The sequence below is a fragment of the Vombatus ursinus genome, unplaced genomic scaffold, assembly GCF_900497805.2.
Source record: "Vombatus ursinus unplaced genomic scaffold, bare-nosed wombat genome assembly UNPS02000582.1, whole genome shotgun sequence".
NCBI classification, from domain to species: domain Eukaryota; kingdom Metazoa; phylum Chordata; class Mammalia; order Diprotodontia; family Vombatidae; genus Vombatus; species Vombatus ursinus.
Genome location: NW_020940360.1, coordinates 26,326,993 through 26,347,455, shown reverse-complemented (window position 1 = coordinate 26,347,455; position 20,463 = coordinate 26,326,993). Strand labels below are relative to the sequence as shown.

At 37.3% G+C, this 20,463-nt stretch overlaps 1 protein-coding gene across 1 annotated transcript in view; it reads left to right on the top strand.

Moving 5' to 3' along the window:
* Positions 1–10,750, top strand: part of SIM1 (SIM bHLH transcription factor 1) — a 75,027-nt gene extending 64,277 nt beyond the window's left edge. Inside the window, exons 10-11 of the mRNA XM_027856654.1 lie at positions 6,903–7,305; positions 10,020–10,750. Of these exons, the coding sequence (XP_027712455.1) occupies positions 6,903–7,305; positions 10,020–10,750 (1,134 nt within the window). The remainder of the gene's footprint in view (positions 1–6,902; positions 7,306–10,019) is intronic.
* The last annotated feature ends 9,713 nt before the right edge of the window (positions 10,751–20,463 follow it).

The window sequence follows — 20,463 nt, the reverse complement described above, 5'->3', positions numbered from 1 at the left end:
TAGATGCAGAAACAGCAAGATTTGGCAAATGAGTGAATATGTGGTGGTGGTGGTGGTGGTGGTGGTGGTTGTTAGTGGGCATTGAAGATAATGCCAAAGCAGTAAAGGAAAGTAAATAGTAAAGGAAAAACCTCGGTTTTACCTCATAGTGTTTTAGTGGGATCATTACATTTTTTTCATAAACTGAAAGCATCTGGTGTTTATGTGTATATAGTGTTTAGATTATTTTTAATGCTTGCATATTTTGTTCCTATTTGCTCCTTGGGAGAATTCTGCATCCTCATTTTATAAATGGAGAAACTGAAGCCAAGTGAAATAAAGTGACTTTCTTTTTGGTGAGGTAATTGGGGTTAAGACTTGCCCAGGGTCACACAGCTCATCAGCATCAAGTGTCTGAGGCTGGATTTGAACTCAGGTCCTCTTGACTCTAAGGCTGGAGCTTTATCCACTACACCACCTAGCTGCCCCTAATAAAATAACTTTCTCAGTGTCTCTTAGCAATTCAGTGACTTCTCCCATTGATCTCTCCATCCAGTTCTCATCCTGAGATTTTGAGGTACTCAGAGTTTGGATTTTATGTACCTTATATTTAATCAGGTAGCGGGGATATGATGGTAGGCTATGATTATTTAAAAAAGTAATTCTAAGGTAAAATTTTATTAGTACACATTTTAATTTTCTTTTTTTTTTTTTTTTGGTGAGACAATTGGGGTTAAGTGACTTGTCTGGGGTCACACAGCTAGTGAGTGTTATGTGTCTGAGGTCATATTTGAACTCAGTTCCTCCAGACTCCTGGGCCAGTGATCTATCCACTGTGCTACCTAGCTGCCCCCTTCAATTTTCTTAAAGAGGTTTTTTTTTAAGTGGAATTACTGTCTCAATCTATTCTGTACAAACCAAGACTTTATTGTGCTGTGTAATGTGACTTGATTCCTTGATTGAAAGATGATAAAAATACAAAATATGCTACAAAGAAGAAAATATGGAAGAATAGCAAGATTTTAGCTAACATCGTAGTTTCCTTCTTTCGTGGAAATGATGCTGATAAAAAATTCTCCATGTTCAGGATTAGTGACAGTCAGTAATACTGCTCCCATTCTGTAGTTTTGAACTTGGCAGGAGGGGAATCATAGAATAACACTTCTAAGTCTAATATTTCCCTCCGGCAAATTGATATTGGATCGTTGATCACATATTTTTAAGTGCAAATTTCCATATGTGTCTTCTTCACTAGTTGTCCTTCAGGTTTTTTTGAGGCACCCAATCTTACAAGATGGGCTATCAGTCTTTTTTGCCTTCATATTCATTCATTCATTCATTCAACAAGCATTTTTTTAAGCTCATGCTTCGTGTAAGGTGCTTTTAAGGAAAAGTCATGTGCAGAGAATTATGCTAAACACTGCAGATACAATGATAAAATGAAAAATAGCCCCTGCCCGCAGGGAGTTTATATTCTATCAATCCACTTTTGCTTACTTCTTATAATCTCCCCCTCTTCTGAACTAACATAGCCCTTTAGTTTAGGGAAAATCCTCATTCACCACACTTCCATGTTACAATTTGTACTGTGTACACTTTACATTTGTATATCCATCCTTTATTATATTTATTTATATGTGCATATATCTAATCTCTTTTCTAGGCTATCAGCTCAATAAGACCAGAGACCTTGTCCTACTCATCTTGAGCTATCCTCTAATGTCTTCTCAATGCATTGGATATAGCAGGCCCTCAGTAAATATCTGTTGAATTAATAATAACAATAATAACTGGTCTTTATATACTGCTTTAAAGTTTGCAAAGAGTTTTATATGTTATCTTATTTGACCTTTGCAACAACGCTGTGAGGTAGTTGCTATTATTACCATCCCCATTTTACATATGAGGAACGTGAGGCAGACAGAGGTTAAGTGATTTGCTCAGGGTCACTTAGCTAGTAAGTATCTGAGGAAGAATTTGAACCCAATCCTCAGTGCTGTATCCTTAGCACCACCTAGCTACCTCAGCACAGCTGTATGGACATGCAAATTTGCATATTTTAATAGAATACAGAGACATGATACAGCCTCAAGAGCTCTGAGAGGGGATTCAAAATACGTACAGTGTAGTCTAAACTCTGGTGCTTGCTAGTGTTGTGATTAGATCACTTAATATTTGAATACCGGGAGGATCTGTGATTTTGTCGCGGTGAGTGCTTCTGCTGTTAACATGAATCATAACAGCTTTGTGACTTAAGATATAGTTTTCAAAAATTTCTGTGCCCTAACATTTCACCATCCTGTGACCAACCTGGTGATGAGTGCCTTGAGGTCAGCGACTATTTAATTTTTTTCTTTGTTTTCAGCACACAGCACAGTACCTGACACATGGCAGGTGCTTAAGAATAATACTAATAGCTAGCATTTATAGTGCTTTAAGGTTTAAGTGCTTTACAAATATTATCTCATTTTATCCTCATATCAACACTGGGAGACAGGTGCTATTATTATCCCCATTTTCACAGATGAGGAAACTGAGGCAGATAGCAATTAATTGATTCGCCCAGATTCACATATTCAAACACAAGTCTTTCTGACTCCAGGGCCTCCATTCTATTCATTGTGCCATATTTGTTGCCTATAACGCTTGCCTATAATTATTAAAAGGTCAATTAATATGCAATAAGCTTAATAAATGCTTGTTGAATTGAATTGCAATGAAGGGATCTCTCCAACTGGTCCTCAGACAATAAACATACGTGTTTTCACTAGGGTAATAGTAACAATGATAAAACTTTAACGTCTATTAATAGTTTCCCTCATGACAGTCCTCCGAAATGGAGGTGCAAATTTTATCCTCATTGAACAAGTGAGGAGACTGAGGCACAGAGAGATTAAGTGATGAGAATTGGACTTGTTGGGCTCTCAGGTCTGTGGTTCTAAATCTATGATTCCTGATTTGCCCATGGTCACACAGATGGTCGTTGTCAGAGCTGTGATCCAAATTAGGTTTTTTGACTTAAAACCGAGGAACTTTGATGGAGTTCCTTGCCATCTTTCTGAATCTTGGTTTCCTCGTTGGCAAAATGGAGAGAATAATCCACTTACTTTTCCAAGTTGTTGTGGGCAAAATTATTGCAAGCTATACAGTCACTACATACATGTGAGTTATTTTCATTATCTTCAACAGATATTTATTTGGCACCTGCTATTAGGAAGGTTCCATCTGTGCCTGGGGTTGGGGAGGATATTGGAAAGAGAATGGAAAGGTTCTATGTTAAGCACTAGGGGCATATTTCTTGCCCCAAGGAATTTATAATCTAGGGGGATTGCTCCCAGAGCAGATGAATGTAGCTCAGCAGGCCGATACTACATGGATTGTCAGGTTTTTGGCTGTCCTTTGAATTCGAGCTACCCCCTGGAAGGGTTTGTTGCTATTTGTGTCTCTTCTTCTCCAAGTCAGTATGACATATTTACTTAGAGTGAACCATCCCACCTCTGGCTGTTTGTACCCCAGGGTGGCCTATCTACGGCTATTGTTTCTCAGCCACTGGCATGACCCTTAGTCTCCAAATTCTGCTTTAGTGTATTCTTGAAGTGTTTCCCTGGTGTGCTTGCCTCGTGCCTGCCTGCCCGGGGTTTGCCTCATGTGGAATTTTTCTCCATGAATGAAGAACAGAATGTTCCTTTACACTGAGCCAATAGTGCTTTCTCACATGCACTCAGGGTAAGCTTTTTACTTTCTGAATAGGGCTCAAAAGTCTTGACTGGAACACTTCAGAAATAGGCCAGGTTTATACTTTTATAAAAACCAAGCAGAATCCGAGCAACCCCTCTCTTGGAGGAGCACAGATGGTTTGAATTTCTCCAAGGCCAAGCATATGGTGATGACTTCTATATGGCAAATGCATGAAACTCTGATCCTTGCTGATGGGGAAGAGGGTGGACACTAGCTAACCACTTATTGGAGTGAAAACGTGAAGGTGGCCTCTTCTTTTGAAAAGAAGTTTGTTAAAAGAAAAGGTGTTTGGGATTTTGAAGAGTTGTAATGTGGGGAATCAGACTTCTGTCTCCATATGCACCAACCTTGTGTGCAAGAGGAGCTTGGTAGAATAGACTGGTAGTCCAATTGTACAGATGGCAAAGAATTAATAAGATAATTTGAAATAGTGAAGGAAAAATTGTAAATTGGAATTGGCCTAAATTTATGAACTCTATTCATTGTTTTTATTAGGATTTTTTGGTAGTTCCCCAAACAAGACCTCTGTACCTAATCTTTCTGACTCTAAAGAGCACTGATCCTTCCTATTCAAGCATAGGAATGGGAATGTTGTTACTCTCCCTCCAAACCCTTGTCCTTCAGAGCTGCAGGTCTGTTTTTCAAAGATGTAAATATTTCCCTCCCTACTTTCCTCGAAGCCCAGGCTGGGCCAGAGGCGATAAAGAGAAAGAGGAGTCTTCGAATAGGGTATCTCCCATATTTTTGGGGGGCAGTAGGCTAGACCAAGACAGTGGGGGTGGCTTAGGGCAAATTTTTCTGAGAGCCTAGGTTTTAGACTTCTGCCACAGAAAATCTTTTCATCCTTCCCCCACTCTTGATATGGATTAGGCATTAACAGTTACTGTGGTGACCACCTTGAGGATGGCATAAGCAACTCTTTTCTCCACTTTGGTATCAGATCTTCCACTAACATCTTATTCTGATGCCTCATCAGGAAATGTAGGTAACACCAGAGGGTCTTGAAAACTAAGTTTGTTGTTGTTCAATCATTTCAGATGTGTCTGACTCTTCTTGACCCCATTTGGGGTTTTCTTGGCAAAGATATTGTAGTGGTTTGTCATTTCCTTCTTCAACACATTTTACAGATGAGGAAACTAAGGCAGAGAACAAACTATGGGAGGTTCTTGAAAGCTGTAATGGTTTAGTGTATAGGCACAGTACTGCTGTGTGGCTGTTGTCCTAGGGCAAGCCTAGCTAAATTGAGAGAACTGCTCGTTACCATGTTGGCTGCAGGGTGATGAAATTTCAGCTGCAGGAACTCACAAAGACCATCTATTAGGAAGTAGAAGGGTTCTAGTAGAAAGGTAGCAGTGTTAAAGGTTGTAATAGAATGAAGTGTTCACTAAGGTGCCTGTACTAATATAGTAATTGAGTCTTGAACTAATGAAATGGCTTCAAGATAGCATTATTCATTCAATTCATTTCCATGGACTTGGAGCCTCTATGATGGGGAACTAGCTATGGTCAGGATTTTGCTTTTTTTTTTTTTTTACATTTCCCCTGATGAAATTCTCAAGGAGCAGGTAGACAGTTAATAATCCACAGAAGAGGAACCTAAGGTGTGTGTTAGTTTAGTCAACCTTCTGTGCATTATTTCACCATAGGAATTAGGAAAGAAGTAGTGGGTGGTAGTATAAAAGTTTAGGCAGACTGTACTGGATGGTGCATTTGGCAGGGACAGAATAACAAGGTATTTTGTTAAGTTAGATTTCAGGGAGGAGCAAAATATTTGAAAGTTAGTGATTTAATTTTTTAAAAAAATTTAAGGGTAATTTTTTTTTGGTCTCAAAGGACAGATCTTGGGTAATAGATGAAAGTTGCAAAAGTAGATTTTTGTCTAGCGATAAACAAAAAAATTCTAATTATAGTTGTCTAGAAGTAGAATAAAATGCCTAAAGAGGTTGTGAGTTCTGTGTGTTTGGAGGATTTCAAATCAAGGCTGGGTAATCAAATTTTGAGTATGTTCTAGTGGGAACTCCTTCTAGGGTATGATTTGAATCTCTGAAATGCCTCTCAGATTTAGGATTCTCTAATTCTATGGTGGTGGAAATACAGTTACAAAGCCAAAAAAAAAAAAATGGAACTATGCCTAAACCTTGCTATTCATTGTAGAGTATAATTCAGTAACTGGTACATGTTAGATGTCACTCAAGAAGTTTCAGTTACAAGAGTGTAGAGAAGATGTTATTAGATACTGTAGCCTATATGGTAATGGTAGAAATCCTGAGAAAAGAGTTCTAGGGAGGTATTGGTACACCTCAGTTTGGGTTCTAGATTTATTCTAGTGCTTTTTTGCCTATATGACCTTGGAAATGTTTGCAAAACTCTGAATTCTAGGAGCGATTCAGGTAAACCAGATTTTTTTTCCCCTTGGAGTGTTTTAAAGGTACTTCCATAAATATCTTGTGATATGAATGACTTCTTTGAAAGTAACATGGTAAAAGAGTATTTGAATCAGACAGGATATTACTAATTGGTTCACTAAAATTTTGCAAAACTTTCTTTTTAAATAAAAAAAAGTTATCAATTAAAAAAAGTACTGTCAGTCTCCTTTACCTCTGATAGAACTCTTTCTTAAAGAAGTTACCTTTTTTAAACATAATTACTTAAAGAAATATGTTTAAGTTAAATAAATCAACCCACGGCCATGTCTAAAATGGTTTTGTCTACTTTACTCTGCATCAGTTTGGAGATATTTTCCTAAACTTCTCTGAATTATTCATATACATTTTTTTTTAGTAAATTAATATCTCATTATATTCATGTACCACAATTTGTTTAGCTATTTCTCAATCAAGGTGCATCCACTTTGTTTCCAGTTCTTTCCCAACATAAAAAATTGCTATGAAGGTATTGGAGTATATGGGAACTCTTTTTCTAACTTGGACCTCTTTAGATACATGTCTAGAAGTGAGATCTGCAGTCAAAAGATATGGATGTTATAGTTTCTTTTTACCACAATTCTAAATTGCTTTACAGGATATTTGGATCAATTTCACAGTTCCTGAAGTCCTTCATTGTTGTTTTCTTCTATACTATTGTATTTATTGTATAAATTTTTCTCCTGGTTCTACTTACTTAGCTCTGAATCAGTTCATACTAGTTTTCCTAGAAACTTATATTTCTTCTATCTTATCTTTCAGTATTCTGGATTTCACACCGAAAGATCTGAATCGGATCATGACAGTCAATGGGGAGGAAGCCCACTCACAGACACTGCATCTCCACAGTTACTGGACCCTTCAGAAAGGCCCAGCTCCCAGCATGATGCTTCATGTGCCTATAGACAGTATTCAGACCGTACCTCTCTTTGCTATGGCTTTGCACTTGACCATTCCAGGCTGACAGATGATAGGCATTTTCACACCCAGGCCTGTGAAGGAGGGCGATGCGAGGCAGGTCGATACTTCCTTGGCACCCCACAAGCTGGGAGAGAGCCCTGGTGGGGCTCTCGTTCAGCATTGCCCCTCACCAAGTCCTCCCCAGAAAGTAGAGAAGCCTATGAGAACAGCATGCCACACATAACCTCCGTTCACAGAATTCATGGTAAGAGTAGTAGGGAGCAAATAAAAAAATGTGTAAATCTTCAAGCAATATATGATGGAACTATTAGTAGTAGCAATATTACTGGTAGTAGAGTCTCTGCTGAGATGGAATCATAAATTTCAAGGCTACACTACAGTACAATATTCTAGATGTGGGAATGTACGTCTTCATCCAAATGATTTTCCTTTGGATTTATAGATTTGCCACTCTGTACTGCTTGAGGTAGTAACAGAAGTAAGAATGGAAGTTTTTACTAAATGTATGTTAAAAAATACCAGTTGGATCTGTTTTTAATGTGTGTCAAATTTTGAATTTTTGAGAGAGAGGAAAGTGTTTTAGTACCTTAAAAACAAGAGTATTGTATTTGTTATAATGGTAAGGGGCCGAAGTTCAAACCTCATCAATTCTTATTTACTATCTTTGTGGCCTTGGGCAAGTTAATTAACCTCTCTGGGCTTTGAGTTTCTTCATCTGTAAAATGAAGGAGTTGGAGAGATGGTTTCTGAGACCCTTCCAGCTTTAGATTTGTGATCTGATGGCCTTTTGATTCTGTTATATATCTTCAGCATTCTTTTGCTCACTTTGAAAGTAAAATATAAAAAGTGACTTAGCCATATAGAAAATCATTCAGAAAGAACAGTGGAAGTAAAGGATATTATGACATACAGAGCACACTTAGATTTTCATCTTGGCATTATTATATGGAAGCTGGAAAGTATCACAAGAAAATGGAGACTATAACTAAATTGCTTAGTGTCACAAAAGGGTTTTTTGGTCAGGTGTGCAGAGTAAACAAGGAATAAGTAGATGTCCAGTTGTTTCTACCAGAGTTGAGTTCAGAAATCTCTCTTGAATTCTTCCTGTTATATCTTTTTTAAAGTAAACAACAATACAAAGATTAATTAGAAGACCCTAGCATTTTCGGCTGTTGTTTGCAGAACCCCCCCAGTCTGCTGAGAATTGAAATAGGCTAACCATGATAAAGATTCAGCCTATGTCTTACATTATCCGTCATACATTCAATCCCCTGCTGCTCTACCCTCTCCCTGACTAATTCCACAGTAATTTTTCTCTTTGCTTTCCAATTCTTCTGTTTTTATTTTCTACTTTTGTCTTGTTTTACAAAATGGAAGTAGATGTCATGGAAAGGGATGGAGAAAGGGAACAAAAGTTTATTAAGTGCCTTCTGTATTCCAGGCACTGTGTATAACCCTAAAAGCATTATACAGATGTGAGTTATAGTGACAAGACAGATGTTGGGGGGAGGTACCTAACTTGTAAGCTGGAAGGAAATACTAGAAAGAAAAAAATGTAGTAAGGAAATATTTGGAGCAATTAATATTATGACTAAAGGATTTTTCTAGGAGAGGCAGGGTGATCCAATGGAAAGAATGTTGGGCCTAGAGCCAAAAGAACATCATTCAAATTTCAACACTGCTACGTACTACCTGTGTGTTGCTGAGCAAGTCACTTATGTCTCTGAGTCTCAGTTTCCTCGTCTGTAAAAGGATGGTGTAGTACTAGATGGCCTTTAAATCTATGATGTGATATGCAATGTTATGCAGTCTACAGATTAATGCTTTTATGTTTCTCTTCCCTCCTTTTATATTGACTTTAGACTCTTTGGGGAGTCTGATTTTCTATAGTAGATAGTGTTTGCATTATTCCTCAAAATTCTAAAGAAGCACTCTACCTACCTTTTTTACTTTTTTCCAACCTTGCTTGGATAAAGTTCCTAAGTGATAGTGTTTGAGTTTGAAAAGAACTGACAATCTGAGATGCCAGCTCTATAGTGAAATATACATGTTATATGGATTTCGAGAGAGATACTGATTTTAAATCCTTTTTTTATACCAAGTAGTGTACAAACGAATCCCAGAGCTTTATTATATTTTGTAGTAACTTAAGATATATTTAGAAGTTTCAAAATTTAGATAGCTTTTCTCTGAAGTTAAAAGAACAATTCCTACACTGATATGCTAATCTAATACGTCATGGTGGTATGGAGGTGACTCTGGATTCTTGATAGCTGAACCAGCAATGCATGAGCTTTAACCAGTTCTCCTAAATTGAGAAATCTTATTGACAGATATCTAACCTAGCTCAGCATTGCAAGGATGGCTGCAAGGTGATGAATTTTAGCCTCGCCTCTTTATTTTACAGCTGAGGAAGTAAGAGGTTTAGTTAGTTAGGGTTTTAGTTCAAGTTAGTTCAAGCCTAGAGTCATATAGGAAGAGATTGGTAGACCTGGGCTTGGAACCCAGTTCATCTGACTCTAAAACTGGGGACCCTTTCCAATTTGCCATGATTTCTCCCTACATTTACTTTCTGGTAAACTTGCCATATTATTGTTGAACTCCAGAGCTTCTGAGGACTTAGGATCAATCATAAGTTCCTAGATTTAGAGCTAGAAGGGACCCCTGATTCCATCTAGTCCAATACTACTTTTACAGATGAAGAAACTGAGACCTAACCACGTAAAGGGGCTTGTCTAAGATCGCTCAGATAGTAAATATAAAAGGTAGGATTTGAACCTACTTCTTGGGACAATTTTTGTTTATCATTTTGCTGTATGTGTCTGCATTGTGCCTAACTTTAAAATGATTGATGAATTGTTTTTAATTTAGAAACATGTTATATTGTATATTTTCCATATTTTTTTTTTGTTACTAAGAATCTTCTTAGAGTTTAATCATATGTGGGTTTTTCTCTAGGGAGAGGTCACTGGGATGAAGATAGTGTGGTCAGTTCTCCAGACCCCGGGTCTGCCAGCGAATCAGGTGACCGCTATCGTGCTGAGCAATACCAGAGCAGCCCCCATGAACCCAGCAAAATTGAAACTCTGATAAGAGCCACCCAGCAGATGATTAAAGAGGAAGAGAACAGATTGCAGCTCCGGAAAGCCCCTCCTGACCAACTGGCTGCCATTAATGGAGCAGGGAAAAAACACTCTCTTTGTTTTGCAAACTACCAGCAGCCGCAGCTGACTGGAGAGGTCTGCCATGGCCCTTCCCTTGCCAACACTTCCCCATGTGAGCACCTTCAACAAAGAGAAGGGAAGATGATGAGCCCTCATGAAAATGACTATGGCAGCAGCCCCACAGCCTTGTCTAGGATAAGCAGTCCCAACTCGGATCGCATTTCTAAATCAAGCTTGGTATTACCTAAAGACTATCTCCATTCAGACATGTCCCCTCATCAGACAGTAGGAGATCATCCGGCAGTCTCTCCGAACTATTACAGTTCTCACCGGCAGTATTTTGATAAGCATGCTTATACATTAACTGGGTATGCCCTGGAGCACTTGTATGACAGTGAGGCCATTAGAACCTATTCCTTGGGCTGCAACGGCTCCCACTTTGATGTAACTTCCCATTTAAGAATGCAGCAAGACCCAGCACAAGGACACAAAGGGACATCTGTTATAATAACCAATGGGAGCTGATGTTTTTTTTCTAAAAAAAAATGTGCTTTAAGGATATTTTTGAAACATAGTTGGAACATATATATGTTTTAATGCCCTTGTTACCAGCATTTAATATACCACAGTATGTTAGAGAGAATAACCTAAGCTACTGAAGCTACTGGGTATGAATTGACACATGTTACTGTAAAAAAAATAAGAAATGCACTAGCATTCAGGGTTACAGTGAATGGAGTTAAAGTGAATCTGTAACTTGCCCCCAGGATTTATGGGAGCCAAAATGGATAAAGTCAGAGTTGAAAATACCAGTGTAGACCAAGTGAGCAGTTTATGCACATTGTATAAGTACTAGTTGGAAATGCCACAGAGAAAAGACTCAGTGAGCTGTATGGGCACAGATCGCTACTCACAAAACCGCTATGCACCCTAGACATGCAGAAATTTGGAATGTAGACCATAAAATGCACATGCCAAAAATGGGTAACTTTTCTTAACCCTAACATGTGATCACTTCTTCGTGGTGTGAAGAAGTCGTTTCTATTCCCCGAAGAAGAGAATGAGAGATCTCAGAGACAGGGTTTCTTCCCTGTGGTCTCTTAGCCATTCTGACACATTTGATCTAGGCATAAATTAGGGATGTGGTTCTGGCTATGGCACTGGACATATTTCTCACATGGTTTCTATTAGAGGCAATCAGGAAGTGGCAATTTTCATTCTGCTTTTGAGTCATACAAAGGGACATGATTGTAACGGGCTGTGTTAAGTAATAGCAATTGGACGTTGGAACAGGCACTAAGAATCGAGGGCGCTCAATTAAAAGAAATTCGGGGGAGGCAATGAGACCAGAAACAGAGATAAATGAAAAGATTTCCAAGAACAGACCATTTCAGGTTCAGACTGTGTGTGCCATTAGTAATCAACACATTAAGAGTTCTTGAAAAAACAGCTACAGAACAACCCACCAGGAAACAAGGCTGATAGAGAGGAAGTGTGAAAAGTAATTAAGAAAAACAAGGGAGGTACTGCATGAAATGATTGGAAGTGTTTGAAAACATTGCTAAATATGATTGTGCAAATGTAAAAACACATGGAAAGCCAGTACAGTGAAGAAATAATCTGGCTTCAAGAGAATGTTTAAGTCGAAAGCTTAGAATAAGGCGCAGGACTTTGAGATGTAATATTCTGAATGAAGGAACAGAAAAGGTATTGCAAAATCGGTCTACTTGGATTCGTTGTTGTTTTTTAAAGACAAGTGCTGGTTCTTGAGGGATGTTTGGGGAGTAAGAAAGATCACTTGACTCAATGAGTAGTACTAGTCTTTGTCAGGAACCCTAGGTTCCATTACTGACTCTATCACTAACCTGCTGTGTGAACCCATGTAGATCACATAACCATCCTTCCTAGTTCCCAGGTATATCATTTATAAAACAGAGAGGTTACATTAGATAACCTGTCTCTAAGGTAATTTGTTTTTCTAAAATCCTGTGATTCATTAGTTCAGGGAAATTGGATTTAATTGAAAGATTCTGTTGGTTTGCTCCATCGTGCCTTGGGAATGGCAGAATTTTCACTTCTGGGTGTTGTGCCACTCACGCAGCTATATGGCTGGTCTGTAATTAAATCAGGCCCTTTGAATCCCCTAGGTATGTTCAGTTCTGCCAACCATGTTTAAACCAAGTCAAAATGTATATGGCAGGATCTGATGAGGGAAGAAAGAAGAAAAGTAAATTTTGATCTCAGAAAGTACACTGGCTTTGCTTAATGAGATATGTTCTAGAAATCCATAGAGAATGTTATAGATGGCATAGGGAGGTAGGTCATAAGCTTATTCTTTAGCCATCTTTCATGATGTTCACTTTCTCCAGGCACAGAGTTCTTGGCTCCTTTAAGGAGTATTAGGCATTAGGGGAATTAACCTGCAACTTTTAAGAGAAAACACATCACTGAACACTGAGCAGATTTAGAATATACCTCTATCATTTAGCAAAGTACACTTGATAGTCCATAGTCAGGAATGGTCCTGAATGATACTAATCTGAAGGCTCAGTACTGTCCTGTCATAAAGTAAAAGCAGTGGTGAAATTCTTTTAAAATCCATGACAGACATATTTCTTGAGTTACTTAGTGTGTTATAAAGACTAAGAAAGACCAGAGTAAATTAATGATTTTTGTTACCAACTGGATCATCTAAAACAATTCCAGTGCCTAGCTTAAAACAAGTAACAATTCTGAACAACACTGATTTAGGTTTGAATCATAAGCTATAAGAAATTTTTTGGAGAACTGTGACCACACTGGGGTACTTGCAATGGCATTATGGTAACTTTGTTAGAGAAAGGATGTTTTGGAAGTGCTAAGTATTTAGCAAAACTGAGTGTGAGAATTAAGAGCCAGGGATATGGGTGAGCTGAAACACTTAGTGAATATGGCCTACTTTAGAAAGGAAGTTTGTACAGATGGGCCCTTACTGATGTGTACACATTCTACAGAATATGGCATAGACAGATGCTAGAAAGAGTAGTTGAAACATAAGAACCAAGGAAAATGAACTTATGCTAGAGGAAAGGCTGACTCTAAAGGAATTTGGGTGGAATTTTTATGTGGAGGCTAGTTAATAGATGGAGAAAGTAAACTATGAAATTTACAGATAGGAGCAGCCTGAAAAAATAAAGCTCATAAGAAAGGAAAGACCAACATGTGTAGGGAAAGACAAGGACTGCCCAAGTTATGTCTTAGTTGAAAATTCTAGTTGACCCAGTTATAAGTACATCCTTGTTCTAGTTAACATATCAATGATATCAATAGTTCTTTAGTAACACTCCTATCACCTAATATTAAAATATTATTTGGTAAAAGTAGAGAGAAAATATGCAGCATTGTTATTGTGTTTGGCAACATGCTATGGCAAGGCGAGGTCAGAATGACTCGGAATAAGTCCCGCTGTATTTCACTCTGGCAGAAACCTTAGTAAAGCAGTGTACTGAGAGTGGTAAACTGTGTTCCTAGTCCTCCTTAATACATTAACCACGAGAATATGTTTCCCATGCTGTGTAGACACTGTCTGTGTCCTTTATGTGTTTTATATAAAATGGAAAATACAGGGCTCCAATAGCTTGATCAGTTAAATTTATGCTCTAAATTTATCAGTTAAATTAAATTTATGGTCTTGGGTTATAATCTTTGTTTTCCATCTCTTTGCTAAATGCTGAGAACCATGGCATTGAACTTTAAAAGACAGTATCTTAAAACACTAATCACAAAGAAGTATAATTTTTAATGTTATTTTAGGAATAACAAATAGGCACTATATCTTGTGTCTCTGCCAATAATATTAAAATTTTCTCTTTGGCATTTTTTTAGACCAATCCTCCTACTTAATCCAGAACTTTGCATAACTGAGGTAATGTAAGGAATTCTCCTTTGGGGATTGGGGAGCCACTTTGTTAATGAATGTGGAAGATGCAGTAAATTTTTCTTGTTATTTTTCTAATTTATAATATTAGCCTCATCATTAACCCAGGGCAGACATTTCAGGATGGATTTCATCTCTGTTTGTTGCTTGACGTACTGTGTTGAATGGAATATGCCTGTATTTTTATACATAGCTGCTTGTTACTAGATAATATGACACCTGTTGAAGTGACACTGCAGATGAGATGGAATTATAAATTATTTGCCATTAATGTTGTCCCAGAAACACCACTTTTTCCCATTCGTACTGAATGATACTTGGAGGGATGAGAATAAGATCATTTGATGAGATTCTTAATTCCCTTTATACCCTGTACTATTTATTGCTTCGGTATGGAGACCTCCCACTTACTAGTAAGCTTTATATGGGATGTGAGATGAGTGAATAAATAAGAAACATTGATTAAGTGTTTTCTGTGTGCCAAGCCCTGTGCAGAGGAAGGATTACCTTCACCTACAATTGGCATGTTCTCTTTTTGAAACCAGGCAGAATTTTGTTATTGTTGTTGCTAACCAAAACTCGAAAAATGTCCATGTGCACTCTATAATAATGATTTTAAAGCATATTTCCTCAAAACCTGGGTCAAATAACCTCTATGAGTGTCAGTTTCCTCACTTGTGAAATGAGGAGGTGGATTAGCTGACCTGTTAAGGTCCCTTCTAGCCCTAAGTCTGTGCTCCAAGGGCAAAGAGATTAGAAAGAATAACCAGTGGCTACATCTAAGCATTCAGTTTATTATGAATATTTGGCTTTTTTGTTGTTGTTGAGTTGTTTCAGTTGTGTCCAACTCTCCATGACCCCATTTGGGGTTTTCTTGGCAAAGATACTGGAGTATTTGCCATTTCCTTCTCCAGTTTATTTTACAGATGAGAAAACTGAGGCAAACAGGGTTAAGCGATTTGCCCAGAATCACACAGCTAGTAAGTGTCTGAGGATGTTTGTCTATACCCCTTCTCAAGAGCAGGTATTCAATCTCTAAATTTCCAGGTCGTTTCTATGAAAATCAAGAGCAAAAGCTCTATGTTGTTCATTGAATGACCCAGAGGCTCAGAGAAAGTTAGATGTTGGATGAATGCCTAGTTAAATTATTGTATTGAATTTGGAATATCAAAGACGTGGCTATTTTGGGTTCACTCATTTTGCAGTGGAGGATTGCATATGTTTCTATTCTAGTTTCTCTTGCATTTGAAGAGCTTTAATTTCCAAAATTTACAACACCCCCTCCCCTCTTTACTGGAACCATCTATCTAGAAACACATACTGTTTTCTAAATAGATGAATAATGGATGTAAAATTCCAAAGTGCTCCAAAGAGTAGGTGGAATGATCCAAAATATGATGTCAATTTTTGTGATTAGAGCATTGAGTTCTGGTAGCTTACTCTGAAATACTGAGTTTATATTCAGAAAGCAAATCTTCAAGATGGTGTATGACAAATTCTGTCTGTATGAGAGTGTGTGTTTTGGGGCGGGGGGAGGATTTCAATGTGGTGCTCGTTTTTGTGTGCAAGATTGTACAGATAATGCTTGCCTCCAAGAGGGGAAGACGTGCTCATTTCCGAATGACAGCTTCTTCAGAGTTCCCGCAGCAGGATGCCACAAGGAAATGTTAGCAGACACTCAAGCATTATAAATAAAAACGAAGATAATTATCTGCTGTGCTCCTTAATAAACTGACAAGTCACAAGAAAATTTGGAATTCCCAAATTGTCTGAGGAATTCAAACCAAATTTGTGTAATTTTTTTTTCAGTTGCTTAGATGAAACAAAGTAATGGGAATTTGCTTTCAGAAACCTGTGGGGGAGTTTGTCCTAATCACCAGATTTGACCCTGAAGCATAGAATCTCAGAGTTGGAAGGGTCATCTAGCCTGATCTGTAACCTGAAAGTAACACTTAATTGCATATGAATTTATGTTATATGACAAATCTCATTGTGTTTACATTGCAAAGGAAATGAAATCTGCTTGGGAAATTATTTTAGTGTTACTGTAACATTAAAAAATTTTTTTTTCCAAAGGGAAACATTTCAATATATGAAGGATAGGAAGGTGCACTTCAAAAAATAAGATTTTCCAGGCATGCTTTTGGACTGGCATTAAAAAAAATAAAAAAAAAAAGCAGAAGAAAAAGAAGAAAGGGTTATATTGTTAAAGGAAGAAAGTGATCCCTGATATTTCCAGTGCCATATCTTGCAGTATATAGTTTCTAGTGACACTGTGGCAAAACACCTGTGGCTGGAGGTTTTACTTTGGAATGTAATGTAGAGAAAAATTAGCAACATCAACAATATCTTGCAGAATGCTCCCGTTTATAATTATTTATATTGTAAATAGCTTTCTGAAGTAAATTTGAAGTTAATGTGCATAAAATGTATTTATTATGTGAAGATTTTTTTTGGTTTAAAATATAGTTACCAATATGCATTTTTTGTCTGGATTCATGAGTCTTTTAAGTGATCATCGCCAACACATAGAATTTCAGAGTGTGCAAAGCAATTTCCATATGCTGTCACATTTAAGCCTCACCAAAATTATATGATGCAGGTACTACAGATAATCACCATCCCTATTTTACATCTGAGGACACAGATGGAGTTGACTTGCCCGTGGTCACAGAGCTAGTTGGAAGATTTGAACCCAGGCCTTACGAAATCTAAATCTAATATTTGATCCATTATATCATGTTGTCTCAAATAGGAATTATTTCTTGAAAGACAGATGTATAGTATTAGGCACAAGACTCTTAGAAAAAAAGATTATGTTCAAATAATATCGCTTTTGGAAATGAAACTGCTTTTTTCAGTGTAGAGCTACGGATGTTACCAAACAGTTTGCCAGTAGTTCTTGGCACTTCTTTTTGAATGCGTCCAATGTGTTTTCCCCAGGGATTTCTCACATACACCATTTACCCTAGAAACTGTTAGCCAGGATCCACACTCGGGACCCTGGGAGAGATTCACACAGTGCTCTAAGAATTGAAGGCAGTGTTTTGTGTGCCTTTCATAAAGCAGTTTTACAAAGCCCATTAAATATGTCACAGAAGGGTTAGCCAATGCTGGCTTATTGGCCACTATTTTACTATAATTCTTGAGAAGTGCTTTATCTTAGGGCTTTGCTGTCCAAGAATGATTTAGAAAAAAAAAGCTACAATGATTTTTACTTCTATTTTGTTGAAAATAATTTCACCCAATAACTTTTTTCCTTATGGGCAGCTAAATACAGTCTCATGCTTGATTTTTCCTTAAATGCTTAAAAGGAATAAATTATTTTTATCAAAATCCAATGGTGTGTACATGAACAAAACAACTGGTCAGTTGTTTAGATTGTTTTGATTGAACTGGTCAGTTGACTGGAAAGATATATCAGTCTGGTTGTTTTGTTGAATAGGCCCTAGGGTACATATTTGCAGTGGGGGTGAGGTTGGTGGTAGGAGTAGTGTTGATTTTTCTCCATTATGTAAAATACGGTGTGATTGTGTTGGACCAGGTGGCCAAAACCCAGGAGGAAGACTTAAGCTCGTGTTATCTCATAAGGATTTTTGCCATTTTTTTAGCCTTATTGAAGAATAAAAAATTTCTGATATTCCTCTTCTTTTCATGGAAATTTGAATTCACACAAAGAGAACGGTGTAATTAGGATCCTTGCTTCTCCTTATACTGTTTGACTTGTTTGAGGGTTTATGTATTTTGATAAGCTCAGGTATTTTAAACAACAGCAATAATATTAACAGACTTTCCATTCAACATTTCAAGTCTAGTTGCCATTAAAATGTTCACGAAGTGTTTCACTTCTCATAATAGACTGGAGAAAGTACCCATTAGATTTTTTTAAGAAAGAAAAAAATAAATTCAACTCTCTCTCTATATAATGTGTAATGTTCTAGGAGTGGCTGGATTCTTTTGAGTGAGATGTAGTAGCCATTCTGTAGCTATGAAGATGACAAAATATTAAAGATGGAACACTTCTAATTCCTAGGTTTTCCTCATTTGAACAGAAACCTACTGAAGCTCATTAGGTTGGTTATCACATGGAACTATCATCACCACTCTTCCCCCCCTCCCCCCCAACCAGATGGAGTCTTATAAGAGACATTCTTTAAGTAAGTAGCTTGGGCTTCCTGTGATCAATCTTTCGAGTTACAGCAGGAAAGATGCAAACTTGCAGGTGCCAGCCAACTGAGAAGCTGCAAAAGAGGCCAGGACACTTCTCTGAAGTTTTGTTTCACTTTGTGTCATCAGAATGGTTGACCTTATTTAGTATGGCTTGGCCTTTTCGTAATTATGCTTTATAACCTAATATGTGCAGTATTTACTGATGGAATTAGATCCAGTGTAGGCGAAATGCAAAACAGCCACTGGTTTGGAAGTTGACAAAATCTCTGCTTTGTTCAGATTTTGCTCTAGGTCAGGCTCCTGTGCACGGAGTAATTCCATATGGGAGCCTTACTTAAGCTCCATCTAAGCAAACCTTAAAGAGAATCTTGGCAAAATCCCTCTAGCCATAAGGAAATCATTCTGAGTTTCTGGTGAGGATTTCCTGATAGCTTTGTTTAGTTTTAATTTTTTTTTTTTAAAAATCTGAATCCTGAAACGTCTTTTTATGGATAAAGTCCCCAGGGTTCACTTGGGAATGGCTAATTGGAAAGATACAGCCATAATGTAGAAAAGAAATCATGTGGAGTATAATTGAGGTCTCTTAGATGACATGGCTCTGATTTTCAATTTTCAGCTCTTTCCTTGGTTAGATGCCCCATTACTTAAAGACTGAGAGTGATTAGTTAGCAGTGTCAGGCTAAATCTCTTTTTCAATTAAAAGGGGAAGAAATAGATTCTTGTGCATACTTACAGTTAGGTAACTTAACCAGAGAGAAACAGAAGCCAAGTGTTTTCTTTTGTTTTCTTTTGGGAGGGAGAAGGAAAGGCATTGGTTGTTTTTTTCATCACATATAGACGATGTCTGAAAATTCTTAGTGCAGTTTTAAGTTTTAATAACTTCAGAAGTACAAATGCTACAAACTTCCAAAAATATAATTTGAAAGTTTAATTATTTAGATTTCTTTTACATGTATTTAATTTTATGAATTTTGAGGAATAAAATTTTAATTTAACAAGACAGGGTACCCTGCCCTTACATATTGTGACAGTTTTTGGATGATGCTTTCTTAAACCAGTGGATAGGTAGGGGAGGTCCTTTTGCTCAACCACCTCAGTGACCTGATCTACCTCCATCAGACTTTTTCTTGTAGGGTCTTGTCAAAATTGTTGTATATGCATCACAACCTTGCCTTGTTTTTTAGATTGTCTTAACTCTAGGATTATAAATGAAATTCTTTCAGTCACTGAGTAGTAGATGGAGAAAGTTTTTACAGAGTTCAAAAATTGACTTAAACAATATATATCACAAGGTGGTGATTATATTTAAGTTTAATAAGAGATATATGAATATTTTAAAATTTTAAACAGCTGACCTTTTAAATTTTGTTCCTTGTAAGTTTGTAACATTTATACTTCTGAAGTTATTAAAGTTTAAATGTGCACTAAGAGTTTGGGGACATCTTGTATTTTCAAGAGCCAGAAAGTTTCTTACCTAAGTCCTTTCATCTGTTAGCTTATTTTGAAAGATTTTTCTTTAATGACTTCAGATTTTGGTGCTTGTAATACATTCCACTTTTAAGTCCTGTGCACTTTCCTTTCTTTTAAATTATACTCCCCAAGGGCACTAAGTAGGCTCTTCTTAAATAGAGGTTGCCCTCTGCTTCTCGTACTCACCTCCGTATTAGCTTTAATAGTGTTGCATCTCCTTTAGAGACTTGCTGTCCTAGAGCAGTCACTAAATGGCCTTCTACAAAATGGATGCTCTTCTCAGTCCTCCTCCTGACTACAGACTTTTCCTATCAACATTGAAGAGAAGATCTATGCAAAGTGTAATTTTCCTTCTCAGAACCTACTTCTCCAATTTATCCCCCATTCAATAATGATAATACCTCAAATTGATATAGCACTTCACGGTTTGCAGAGGGTTTTACATACATTATCTTGTTTGATCTTCACATCTACCCCATGAGGAAGTACTAATATCATCCCCATTTTACAGATAAAGAAATTGAGATAGAGAGAGGGTAACTTGCCCATGATTGCATAGCAACTATGAGAGGCAGGATTCCCTGTCTTCACTCAACCTTCAATTTCCTTCTTCCTACACCCTTTGAGAACAATAACTCCCATTTATATAACAACCAATTAGGAGACATTGTGCCAGGTCTGT